At 36.2% G+C, this 13859-nt stretch overlaps 1 protein-coding gene across 2 annotated transcripts in view; it reads right to left on the reverse strand.

The window, feature by feature from the left end:
• Positions 1–4728: 4728 nt before the first annotated feature.
• LOC128137138 (uncharacterized) overlaps positions 4729–13859 on the reverse strand; it is a 30238-nt gene continuing 21107 nt past the window's right edge. The window contains exons 7-8 of one of the 2 annotated variants that reach the window (XR_008233567.1): positions 12583–13135; positions 4729–10464 (exon numbers count right to left, since the gene is read on the reverse strand). Coding sequence is in view for 1 of the 2 variants with exons in the window: in XM_052777826.1 (XP_052633786.1) it covers positions 12947–13135 (189 nt within the window). In the remaining variant the exon portion in view is untranslated. Of the gene's footprint in view, positions 13136–13859 lie in introns of both variants that reach the window. The other variant, XM_052777826.1, reaches the window with a different exon arrangement.

Below are 13859 nucleotides of genomic sequence, written 5' to 3' on the forward strand. Positions count from 1 at the left end.
GACTGGATAATTCTTTTTATATTTATGCTAATATTAATAATTTCTTTTTCATTGAGAAATTAAAGCACTTGAAAATCATATCTTCCAGGAGAAACACTCCTCATTTTTCATCTTTTTACTGCCCTGTAGTTTGCGGATGGTTGGCTGGTAGCAGAGGACTGAGCAGGTGCTTTTCTTAAATGCAGTTTGGTCCCTATTCTTTACGTGACCACCAAATGAATTCCATGTCCAGCTCAGGTGGTTTGCTGGTAGTCCACAAGTCCAAACTGGAAACTGCCTTTCTGTAAGAAAACCACAGTATGTAGGCTGATCCCTTTGATCATGAAGAGCAATACGTTCATAACAGTTGTTGCAATAGGTACAAATTGCATTTGGACAGAGTTGTGCATGTGTTGATTCAAAGGTGCAAATGCAGTCCTGTGCTGAATTCTCTCATTTAAACAAAGTGAGGTAGAAAGTCATGTATCAGGATCCTCTGCACCAGGGATAGCCTCCCATAGTTACCTAACTATACTGTAAGTCCAGAACATCTTGAAATGTGGTGCAAAGTGACCATATTTCACATACTTACCTCACAGGAAGTCCAGTTCTGTATTTTGAGTAAAACAATGCCATTTTATTTTGTCCTTTCTTTCTGTCAGTCCAATAAAACCCAGTTTAGGCTGTTTTAAAATATATGTCCTGCAAAATAACTACTTTTAAAAGCAGACGCTAAGGAATTGTAAATAACATACACTTAGTTACAAGGAACAATATAATAATTTAATTAATGCTGGCAAAACAATGCTGCTATGAGATACAAGGCTTTCAGACCTGATAAAGTATACACTGCATGCCACATTTCCTGCTAACTCAAACCAGATAGAAAATGGTGCTTTCTCTTTTCTCATGGTAATTTTATTCCTCGGTCTCCTTGCTTCTTGTTTTTCTGTTTCTATTCTCTTTTTTTTTGGTAGTATTGGCTAGAAGAATACAGTTTCTTGCCAACGCTGAGCTTTTTTATATGTTGGGGGAGGAAAGATCAACAAATAGACACTCTGTATTGATTTCCAGCAGAACTGAGAGGAAGTAACCCAAAAAGTATCCTTCTTGCATCTGTTTGTAAAGGTCTGGGAGTAGTGACTAAAGTCTGACTTCAGAATATAATAACAGGTTTTTAAAAAATGGTAATTTAAGAACCTGTAATCATTTTCCATGGTGAAGGTGATAAATAAAATACTCAAACTGAAATGACTGTTCTGTTATAAAATATATTTGATTGGCTTATTTTTCTGTTAGAAATATAGCAGTATGTTATAGGATTCATAGCTCGTATACGAGCAACTCCTTTATAGAAACTAAACTGCTAGATAAGAAGGTAAACCAGTCCTTCTTATAATCTTTTTCAGCATCTAAAGCAAAAAGGGACATTTCTTTCCATCTAAGGATTCGGGGTTTTTTATCGTCTTCCCATACAGTTATTAACAATGAGGCAGAATAGCTGATCTTTTCCTTGACTGTGATTATGGGGCAGCACCAAGCTATATTTGATTCATCTGTTTGCTGAACTTACGAGTTACGGGCGAATACAAAGCATTTTCATAGTGCACCCTGAGAAAGGGACACTTTATTTCTGAGATTAAATTTTGAGCCCATGAAATCATATTCCAGTTAGGGATATATTTTCAAAGTAAATTGATTTTGAAACACGAGTTAAAATTACTTTCAGGTTTTACATCTGCCTCTGACCTTCTTCTGCCAAATAGGAGGCTTTAGCACTGTTTTTTCATGTTTTAAGCAAAGTTATTCTCTTGTTGTTATGTTAAAGACCCATTCAAACAGAAGAGGATTGAAATACAGTCTTCATTGTGCAGCTGGACCGGCAAGTGTTCAAGAAACAGAACAGTTACTAGGCGATCTGAGAAACGATAATTCACAGTAACCCTAAAGCCTTTCTAGAGTCTGCCTCTGCCAACACTAGCAGGTTCCAAATGAAAAACCTCAGAGCCACCATTTTCGTAATGCCAGCTCCGCAGCCCTGCCACCCCACCCTGGTAATCTGGTCCAGATACCGATATGCTTCTTTTTTAATTATCTATCATCTCAAGCACTTGTGCATTATCAGAGTGCACCACTTTTTTAAAAGTGTGATTGGCGAGTTGGCTTATTTTAGGCCAAAGTCAGAGCAGCGTGAAAAACACTGGTATTCTAACGCAAGCTGAAGCATAACGTTCAAACCCAAGGAAACTGATGGTGGCTGTACCACTGCGTTCAGCAGTACAGTTGTACTTGGCATCTTTAAATGTAGCTGAGCTTTACAGTTCAGCAGCGGAATGTAGAGGAGATTGGGGGCAGCTCTCCTATTAGTGACAATGGAGTTCATTACCACTACATCTTTACGAGGAATCACCTTGGTAATATCTTTATTTCCTTTGTGCTGAACACAGACAGAAGCAGTCCAAATCCCAGCAACAAGGTGGGCATCATAACCATAGAAAAGGCTGGTGCTGTAGCCCCCAGGGAGGTGGGGATGGGCTAAAAAGCGCCACGTGTCACTGTTACATCTCAAATTATAGCTTACATTGCAGTCTCTCTGTATTCACCCCAAACAATACCTTCATCAGAATGCCTTCTGCTTTCATCGACAGTTAAGAAATGCACAGAATAGATTTATGTAATAAAATTCTTTTAATATTAACCATTTCTAAATTAACATCTCAGTGTACAGCCAACAATGTCTTTGTTTGCCAAATGCATAACCCACTGTGATAAGGTTTATAATTGGGTTTAACAATGGAATTGAACTAATATGTCTGTGGATTCTCCTACCAACAACTTAGATAAACAGTAGCTGTTCTCTTCACTAGCACTAATACTACAAAATTGCCCACAAAGTAGCTCCATGGTGGGAGTAGGAGAATCACTTGTCAACAACCTACTTCATCCTTACTGTTAAAAAAATGTTATTGTTAGAGTTGTTAAAAGAGTAAATGTGTTCATTGTATTTATGTAGTGATTAAGGGTCCATACTCAGAACTGGAACCTCACTGAGATGTTATTCAAGCATAGTTTGTTTAGATTTCTGTTTAAAGTGAGGCATGATAAGAAAGTATAACAAGTGCTAGAGAGAATAGGATTACAGGCAAGAAAGGATAAGGGTTATAGTATATTTCTGTGTCTGACCTGCTGTCTCCTGCAGAGCATTATACTTCTTGTGGATTTTAATGTATTTTGTGATTTAAGGGGAAGCGTAGGGAGTAAAAGTCCTTCTGGGCTAAATGACTAGAAACTAAATGTCTGTTGTGCCTCTTAATTTCATGACCAGACTTTATGACTCAGCCAATCCCTTCCATTTCCATGGTTGTTCTGTATTTACACAGGTAGTTCATAACTTTCAGCAATCCATGGTAAATTCCTGGCCCTATGAAATTCAATTTCAAAGTCAACTTCAAGTCATATTACTAGTTTTAGGGTGTTACCAGATGGAAGCTGAAAAATTATGAGAAATATATTGAGATTAATCTTAGGTTGGAAAGAAACAGAGTAGTTCATAATAATGAATTAAAGTGGTGCTTTTGAAAATTGAACAGCTGACTAAAAGACAAAAGAGAACATTGTAATATTGTCTCTTTTCCCATAAAAATATTAGATCCTGTCCTACTGTATAGACTACAGGACTGAAGCCCAAGATATACTCACTTCAGTGTGAAGCTAAATATACTGCCACTTAGGTTTGCAGATAGCTTATAATGAAGATATGGTGTGTCTGTATTTCTAAATTGTCAGTTCAAAGCTATTAAAGCCTTAAATGTGTTTTGAGTAATCAGGAGGAAAGCTGCATAAAGTTAGCTCATTTTTCCTGATCTTTGTCACCTATTAAAAAGTACACTGGAACAGACTGAAGACAAATATATGTAGGTTAAATTTTATGGCTAAAATTAAAGCAAAAAAAGGATTAAAGAAATAGAAATATGTGTAAAAAGACAAAGCACATTAAGTATGCTTTGACTTAATTAACTAATTGTTTTATAATAAACCAAATATTTTTTTATGTCACTGTAAGGAAGATTGTGGCAGGGCCTTGAACACATCAGCAGGCTCTAATTGCCATGAGAAGCCTGTAACCCTGTTTCTCTGTAACCGCCCTGTGCAATCTCTTCCCCTCACTGAGTGCTTGACTGCTTTTATTTAAGGTCAGCTCACTTTCCCTTGCAGAGAGGCTGACTCTTGCTGCTCCCTGGCAGGTTATCTGCCATTTCTTCCTCCAAGTGTCTGTTATTAGTGCCTCAGGTATCTCCACTTTTTAATAAAAATAAATGCAAATTCCAGGAAGTTCTTTTGTAGGTCTCACAGTCAAGTTAACCTAAATAAATTGATCAAAATCTTTTTGAATGTAAGAGCTTAATAAAGACCCATGATAAAGGTTTGCAATTATTCTCTGTCTCTCTGGAAAAAAAAACGAACACAAAACCCCTGCATTTGGAAGGAGAGGTCAGGTTTACTTCAATAAGGTTTGCTGAAATATATTATAATTAGAACACTGACAACTACTAATTTGATAGCAAATTTCAGTTGCCTTCTAAAAAGCATTTATTAATCTGTTAAACTTGCTAATTCTCTGATGTCTAAATTTCTATATATATTAATTTCTGCATTACAGTAAAGGCAGATAATGTTTCTATTTTTAAGCAATTTCTGACAATTAGAATCGTATATGAAACTTTGTAACACAATGCTGGCAAGTCTGTCCACAGTTAAAACTTGTTAAATTTATTGAGATTTATATAGTACACGTATACCTAAACATTGTAGATCATCTCATCTGTTAAAACTAAGTTCCAAAAAATATTCAGGTTGAAGTGCTTTCTAGCTTCCTGTCAGTAACCTGTTACATTTCCTTAGAATAAAAACCATATGAAATCACTTTCATTTCAGTTTTGAAAAAGGCAATTCAATACTTAAAGGTCAAAATCAATCCTGATTTATACATTTGCAAGACACTTTGCTTTGCTTTGAATTCCATATTCTAAAATGTTCATACTCTGATAGTTACAGAAAGTCTATTAGAATCTTATTATTTAGCTGTGAGAATGTGTGTGGAGGTCAGACATACCACAAAGCTGCAATTCTGCACTAGAACAATACCAGAGGAATGTGTGTAGGACTGGGAATCATGAGTTAGCATTCTCACTTTGCCATTTGCTGTTGCCTTGTCTTGGCTAGGTCATTTTTCTCTCTCTAGTTTCCTCTATTTAAAATGTACACAATAAAATTTGTATTCACCTTTATTGCATGTTAATATTTTATAAAATGTTGACTCATAAAGCACTATGGGATTGTGAAGTGTTATTGCAGGCTATACCAATGCAGACTGTGTCCCTGTTTACAGTACCACAACTTCAACCATTTTGCTTATTTACAGTTCTAAGACGTGGAATAAGTGGAAAAAACACAGTGAGTTTCCACCCAGTCAGTACATTTGGAGCATGATACACATCCAGTAATACCTTGTGAAGGTATACGAATACAATGAGAGTTAGGGAGATAAATTTGTAGTGTTAGTACAGATGGTACAGCTACTGTTGTCAGAAGGAATTTTTCAGTTACCTCTAAAAAAAGTAGATAATGCAATACTGAAAACACTGGACACAGAATTAAGAAGACATTGTAGAACTCTTACAGTAATATAATCTACCAACAAAGAGATTACTTAGGGTTCATATTTGAGGATTTAGGTCAGTGTCCTTCCAAACAGAAAATTTCATACAAACAAATATTTTATTTTCACCCAAAGTATTTTTATCCCATTTCCATGTTACTGATGTTCCTCCCAGGAGCAATTTTTTCCCGCAATAAATTCCTTTTACAGAATAGAATCACCAGCAGTTATCGTAGAGTAACTGAGGTTGGAAGATACCTCCAGAAATCATGTAGTCAGCTCTGCTGCACAAAGCAGAGTGAACTCAAACATGTTACTCGTCACTTGTGATGCACATCATCAATTTTTGTCTAATTCATGGCTGATCTTGAGATCCATCTGATCATCAGGAACAAATCTTGAAGTTCTCATTTTCATCTACTGCAAGAACTGGGTTTTGTGCTGCATCCAGATTACACTTTGTAAACTCCAGTTTCAAAAACATTGAGCAATTACCTCTGTTAATTATTAGACTCATTTAAATGACAGATAATTGGAAAGAATGAGTACTGTCTAGATATTGAAATGCCTTGAGATACTTTGTCAGATGGTCTTTAAAAGCATGGCTAGTTGTTATCATCTCAGTATCATGGTTTCGGAAAAAAGACTTATAGCAAAGGCACGTCAGTGTGTCATGGTAAACAATTTCTATACTCTTGAGACAAACCCATAAAATAGTTTTAAGGCTTATCTTAAGAGTGAAGCTTAATTGTCAGCAAAGATTGCCTAAGTTTGTAAATACAGAACATATTTGTTCATAATGTTAGCAGTCAACATATGGTAATGGTTAATACTAGTTTTAATATAATGTATTAGCATGACTAATAGTCTAGTATTTAGTATGACCTTATTCAAGAGAGTTATGTAATTACAAAGAAAATGTTAATTTCAGACAGAAAATGTGGAGCTGCCAGTAAAGAAAGCAGCTAAAGGTCAGAATGTATGGATCTTCTAAAACTGTATTTTGAATTATATATCCTCTATTTCTAAATAAGACTTTATATAGAGAAGCTCAGACTAAAAACAAAGGAAACTCATAATTAATTACTAATTAACTACTTTCTGTCTTTCTAAGCTATCAAAAAAATGAAGTTGAAACCAGATTGAGATCCTGCAAATTCTGTAGTAAAGCTGCAGCGAATAATGAACACATGAATTTCTAATTAGCCAAAATGTAAGTACCCCACATGCATGCATAGCTATATTTAATTTTTTTTTTTTTCCTGCATTTCTTCTCATACGGGAAAAAAAAGTAATCTGATATGCCACTTAGTTAACATGATGTCTAGTGAGGAGCTAAAGCTTCAAACAACAGGCAAAAGATTTAATTTTCTTTTGTGTAAGAGCACATACCTGTTATCTCACAAACACAACCCAGGGCACCATTTCCATTAGTCTATCTTGCAGCTCCCTGTGCAATTGTAGAATAACCTGGGGGCAGAGGTGAGCATAGGGGTAAAAGAATTTGTTTAAACATACCTTTATGACTTCTTTGAACTGTGATTTGCACTCATTTGGGAAATGGTCAGTACTATGATAAAAGGGCTTTGGGACCGATACAGAGATTTCAAGACATTATCCTCTGCTCAGCCGTGTGAGAACTACAGATTTTTACCTGGGGTTGGTGTAGTTAACTCTTCTATTTGTTAGTTTTCTAGAAGGAAAAAGGAATGCACATAGAATCATGCTATTTTTTCTGTGCTTCATTTTCAAACTTTTTCTTTATCCCTCTCCGTTTTATACCTTTTAGCTAATTTTTTTTCTTGTGTATCTTTCTGCTCTCCATACTGTGTCTTTCTGTTCTCATCTGTTCTCTTTCTCTGCATTTTTCTCTCCAATTTCAATACCTTTTCTAGATTTCGTCACCCCTTTTTTCAGGTATTTCTCATATTCAGTCTCTGTAAAACACCATAGAATCCTTTACCAACAAACTGGCAGCAAAGATACATTAAACAACACTTTACCTTTTCTTATCAGTGTCTGTTAATCACTTCAGTTACCTGCGTTGACAACAGTTAGGCTTGAAGCCTGCTACACCAACAACTTGACTAGAATACTGGAAATCTAGTTGCTTTCTCTTTGTAAATATTTTTATGAGAAAGCAGTGCAAATGTCAGTTTTGCTGGTGTAATGCCTAACAGGACAGTCTTAATGTTACAGAAAATATCATGCCTGTCAGCCACAACTTCAATGTCTATGAGAGAAAAATCTATTTATTACAGGAATTAATTATCCTGGTAGTAATTTGCAAAAATTGTGAAATTTAGGTAACACTTGTAGCTAGGTGTATTAGATCTTTTAATTTTTAACTTTATTAGAATACCTAATGTACATTCTGATTTCTTTAATAAAACTGTGGTTTATTCATTACTTTTAATAGCTGGGGGGGGAGAGAATCCTTACAGAACTGACCAGACTTCAATACAATGAAATATGCTTACTGTTATTTCCTGAGGTCATTCAAATATTGAGAAGACTATTATTGCAAGAAAAACTACACCAGAAACAATCAGGTAAAATGACAGTAGCTTTTAAATTCACCTGATAATCATATTGCAATTACCTTTCATTTTCCAAATGAACCTTGTTCTCCTTATACAGTTTTCTGCTTTGAAATAGCCTATGTGTTTCTCTTTGAGTTTTCTGGAGATCAGGAGGGAATCTTTCACTTGTTATGACATTTTTTCTGACACTGAATATCTTTTCCTCTGGCCTCAAGCCTGCATGTAGTCATGAAAACATTATGCTTTGGGGTGGAATCAATAGGATTTATTTTGTTTGCTTTTATGTGGTCTTCTGTATCTTTGTGTAGGTTGTACTAAATACTTTCGCTCTTTGGATTAAATATTCTGTAAGTTCTAAGACACTGAAGCTGCCTTTGAATCATAGAATCACAGTATACTTTACATCGGAAGGAACCCCTGGAAGTCATTTTGTCAAATTACCTGCTCAAAAGGCTTACCTTCAGCGTTAAATGGGCTTACACAGGGCCTTGTCCAGTTGAATTTTGAAAAACTCCAAAGGTGGACACTTTATAATCACAAAACCTGTTCCAATTCCTACATATCCTTATCATTTTTATTTTTTTTCTTTACAGGCAGTCAAAATTTCCCTTGCTACAACTTGTGACTACTGCCTATTGTCCTTCTGCTGTGCACCTCTACGGAAATTTTGGTTCCATCTTCTCTACAATCCCCCTTCAGCTAGGTGAAGAGTCACCCTTCTTACCTGCTGGCCAAACAAACCCTGCTGCCCTAGCCTCTCCTCCTCAAATGCTCCATCCTCCTAACCATCCTCGTGCCTCTGTCCAGCCTTGCTCCAGTATGTGCTGGAAAGCCTGAAACTGAACACAGTGCCGCAGATACAGCCTTGCAAATGCCAAAGAGAGGGGAAAGCTTTCTTTCCTTGACCTGCTTGGCTGCCCCCTTCAGTCATTCCAGACACAGGAGATCTAGGCCCTGTGATACAGGTTGGAAATAAATATCGGGGTTTGGAGAAAGAAAGAAATTTTTTGTTTTCAGCTGCTGAGAACTTTTTTGTAGCTTGCTGATGTGATAAAATTTGAATACAAGGTTACTACCGTTCACCTGAAGTCCACCAGGCAGTGCTAGAGAAGGACGGCTTCAGTGAACTGTATGTTAACATAGGAGCTGTACATTAACAGCTGCTGTCTTTCGTCCTCGGTACTGGTTAGCCCATGCAATTTGCCAGAAGCAACGAAGAGGGAAGCTGGTAGAGAATCTGCTCATCTGCAGCTATTCATATATACAGGGAATATGAGGAGTTGCATTTAAAATACATGAACATCAGAGGAATTTAGCCTGCCTATGTTTTCTTTGGTTAGACAAATTATGGGCAAATAGAAACAAAACCAAGATGACATTAAACAAATCTCTGTTTATACACACCTTCTACTTCAAAGTTCATGCCATGTATATCTAAAAGCAGCAACACTCAAGACAGAATACTCTTCTGTCTAAATCGGTGGGGAACTACAAGATACATCTATATTATTAAATGTATTGTAAAGGCAACATCATCACATCATTCTATCTAAGAAAAAAGGGCTGTTGACTTCAGACTGTGAGTGACTGGAAGAGTGAGAACTTCACACCAGGGAAGAGGCATAAACAAGTATTTGTGTATTGATGTGTTGTGTTACTAAAGATCCTTAACAGAAACTGCGTGATTTGGATTACTTACAAGTTTTAGTACTGTTGCAATTGCACTAATGCTAGATTGTTGTATTTTATTTAGACTGTAAAAAGCATTCATTAGACTAACAATTTCTAATTCTAACTTCTAGTTCTTTTGGCTACCCATAATGAAGGTGGTATGTAACTCAGTGTATACCAGGCACATATTTCGGGGCTAGCAAGGCTGGCTGCCAGTCTCTTGCGTTAACATATGACAATTGTTCCTAAACTCACACTTTAATGCAGTCATTCTTTTACCAGTCTTCAGTGTTTTTTTACTGTAAATGATTTTTTTTTCCACTGTAGATGACCATTCCCTTCTCCATAATTGACAGAACTCTGGTTTCCTGAAAAGATAGAACATAGATCCTAAGAAGATATGGTCTCCTCTTTTACATACATTACTTAGGTTAGCTTTTGTCAGATTAACTAGCATAAGGATCACATTATTTATAGTTACTGATGTTCTTCTCACAAGTTTTGTTCTAACAAGTCACAAATATGGTCAAAGTACTAGAAGTTATATATGAAGAACACTTGCATTAAATTGTTGTGCAGCAAACAGAATGTGGTATTTTCTTTAAGGCACAGCTTTTGAGAAGGATAAAAACAAGAGCAAAATGTTTGTATTAGTATTTTAATAATTATCGCATCTGCTAAGTAAAAGTTAAAAAGTATCAGTACTGTTTTGAAAATAAACTGCAAAATAGTAATTACATTTCATATTCAATTGTTAGATACATTAGATAAATGTTTTTTGTATTGTAAAGGTTAGAGGCTATATTTTTCTAAAAGACTCACTGGCTTTCCTTTTCTGTTTTAAAATAAAATTTCTACATGCCTTCCATCTCACAAAATAAAAACTTGTCTGCCAATTATGAGACACTCAGATTAATGGGAATTTGAAAATGTCAGTTTGAAGAGTTTGTATGAGCAAAACAAGAATCCAGGAAAGATTAAGATCTAGAAATTGTTAACTTGTTTTTCTATGTACATTTATGGTTACAAAGCTGGCTGAATTTACTGTGTTTTCTGAAAAAAATTGTCAAATGACATTACTAACTTATATCTCAAATCTGAAACTTTACAAAATTACCACTGCTGCTTTCCATAAGGGCTTTTGTCCCTTAAATTGTAAAAAAAATCTTATTTTTACAGTAGATGGTAAAAGTACAACATTCTGCATGTAACCAAAATTTAAGTTTTAACTATAAAATAAATTAAAAATTTACTGAGGTCAACATTACTTTTTTTGCTGACATCTGCAATGGTGATTTCATTAGTATGCTTTGTAAGAGCTTTATGATGTAGTTGTCATCACTTCATAAACTTACCATCTAGAGAGCGTCTTCTGTAATTTAGTAAGGTGATCACATTACCACTAATAAATGTATGATTATGAAGTGTTAGTGTATCAGTTAATGCAATCATTGTACCTGATATATAATTGAATTTATTTCTTGTGCAACATAATAGATTGTACTAAAATAATTTCAATCTAGTATAATGTATGCTGAAGTCAATATCTAGAGTTTGGGGTTTTTTTCTTCCCACCGACTTCACTGAACTCTTAACAGATCCAGAAGTTGTATTATTTAGGGAATACTCAAAAGCTGTCTTCTGTTCAGTCAGCATTGGAAGCAACGGAACGATTTTCACTATTTGAAGAATACAACAAGCCCACCAGTGAAACTCCACAGTGCTGGAAGCGGGTGGTGGGGGGGGGATCTTTTAAGATCTCACAGACCTTTGGAGTTTGGTCTACCACAAATAATTGCCTTCTTGTAATGTACATTGGTGTGACTGATGTTAGGATTCCTATTTCTGGTACGCATTGTTTATTATATTTACAGAGAAAAATTTGTGCAAGTGCTGTGTGGCCTGTAGGTTTTTCCACTGTACCTGAGCGACAACCTCTTGGCATACGTGCATGATGTCTATCATTTATACACATACATTCCCAAATGACTTGCATGAAGGAAAATTGCCACTAAATCACAGTGGGACTCCATGCACAGCAGTGGAGAACCAGATCGTTAACGCCTAGTGATCCTGTGTAAACTTTTACTTTGTCTCCTCTTGTATTTCAAATGTTTTCTGCCTTGCAGGGTATGATCTATGGACATTTAAGTGTCAGCATCTTCCATTTCACACTGACAGACCCTGTTGCTAAAAGGCAGGTACTCTTACTGCTCCTCCAGTGTATCCCACATAACCATCTAGTGTTTATTTTATTTAGTCATTTTGAACATTTATTTTTCAGGTGTTGTTCTGCACTCCACTTTGCAGCTGAATGCATGATGGCATTTCCCTCTGTGATTCAGAGATGGAAGCTAATATGTCATAGCAATTTTCTGCCAGTGTTCACAGGCATCTGTTATGCCCCGTCAGTTCAATGTGCCTCCCTCCCTCTGCCTGCATGTTGTGAGTCTGACACTCTGTGCACATTTTCTTAGAGAGCTGCCATGCTGGATAGATGTTGAAATTGCATAATGGAGTATATGCGCTGACTTGGAGCTACAGGAGCAGAGACTAACCTTCAGCCTCTTCATTTGTTCTCAGTTAGACCTGAGACACCTTTTCCACTCCTTTCCCAAAGTCAGTCAGTCAGTCAGGACATGCACATATGCATTTAATAATTTCTAAGTATTTTCTTGTCAAGTTCAGGTGAGCTCATAAGAGACATTTTTTAAAAAGTAAAATGTTTACCATGCGGAGAACTAACTGTGCTTTCTATTTCATATCCATGTACGCTTCCTTCTTTTTCCCCTGTCTTCAAAATATCCCCTGTGTATTTTTCCCCTTCCAGAAGAATTCAGCTCCTTAAAATCATAATTGTGCAGGTAAGACACAGAGACTGATCAGTTAGTATGCTTTTCAAACTTAGCCTCTCTCTTTTCCTATTGAAAGTACAGAAATAAAGGATGTTACTGATGCAAAATGGTGACTCAAGAAATTACAAAAAAGTAAAAATTAAGCCAAAATGGAAAGTAGTTTATCTGAACCTTCCTTCTCTTCTGTTAGCTTATTACAGAAGTTGTATGGACACTTAGGCCACTGAAAGGCAGACAAGTTACTTTTCCTGTAAATATGACACCCTGAAGTAAAAATTTTTGTCCTCGTTGGGTTCTTTGTTTTCCGGCTTGCGAATATCAAGTGAGTCGTCATTCACATACAGGTAGTAACTTTTGTCTTCATAGCATTGGAACTGCACTGAATCTCCTTGGTAGTGCATGATGAAAAAGTGATTATCTTCACTCAGCTATGAAAACACACAAAGTAAAGAACATATGTTATATTTTTGAAGCCTTTCTATAGGGTTTCATGTGACAAAAATTCATGTATGTTGCTGGCTTGTTATATTTTGAATGCTTTTCTCCAGTGCCACCTATCTACCAATTTTTAGGTAGATCTTTGGCAACACTTAATCATTTTGGGACAGATTCTGTGATAACTAGGAATAAAATAATACCTGTCTCCCTCGAAGGACTGAGTATTTCCAGACTCATAGCTGCATTCCTTTGCTTCCCAAAAAGACCAGCAGTTTTTCTCTGCAGTATACCTATTATTCAGATAATTTAGGATTTTCATCTGGTTATTTTCTTACCACAGACCTACACTGTCAACAGCCACTAGGAACAAAACATCAATCCACAGTTTTTCTTGCATCTTTTGGAGCAAAATTAGAATGTCACAGTATCAATTACTCATAAACAACTGTTCTATTACCTATGATTTTTCTGTACATCTCCAGTTTCCAATGCACTTTTTTTAAGATTCATCTCTGGAGGCATGGCTATTGTCAAAACTGCCCCTCTGTGTGTGTGGATGTGTTTGCGCTCTCTTGGCACCTCAGGGTGAGGATGGAGAAATAGTTACCAGAAAACACCAAGCCAGAGAGAAGAAGAGTATGTGCTGAGAGTTAGCCTCTGAAACCATAAGCCCTGGAGACTAGTAGCCCTGTTCAATCTGCAAAAACTGATAAA

The sequence above is a fragment of the Harpia harpyja genome, chromosome Z (assembly GCF_026419915.1).
Source record: "Harpia harpyja isolate bHarHar1 chromosome Z, bHarHar1 primary haplotype, whole genome shotgun sequence".
Classification (NCBI taxonomy): domain Eukaryota; kingdom Metazoa; phylum Chordata; class Aves; order Accipitriformes; family Accipitridae; genus Harpia; species Harpia harpyja.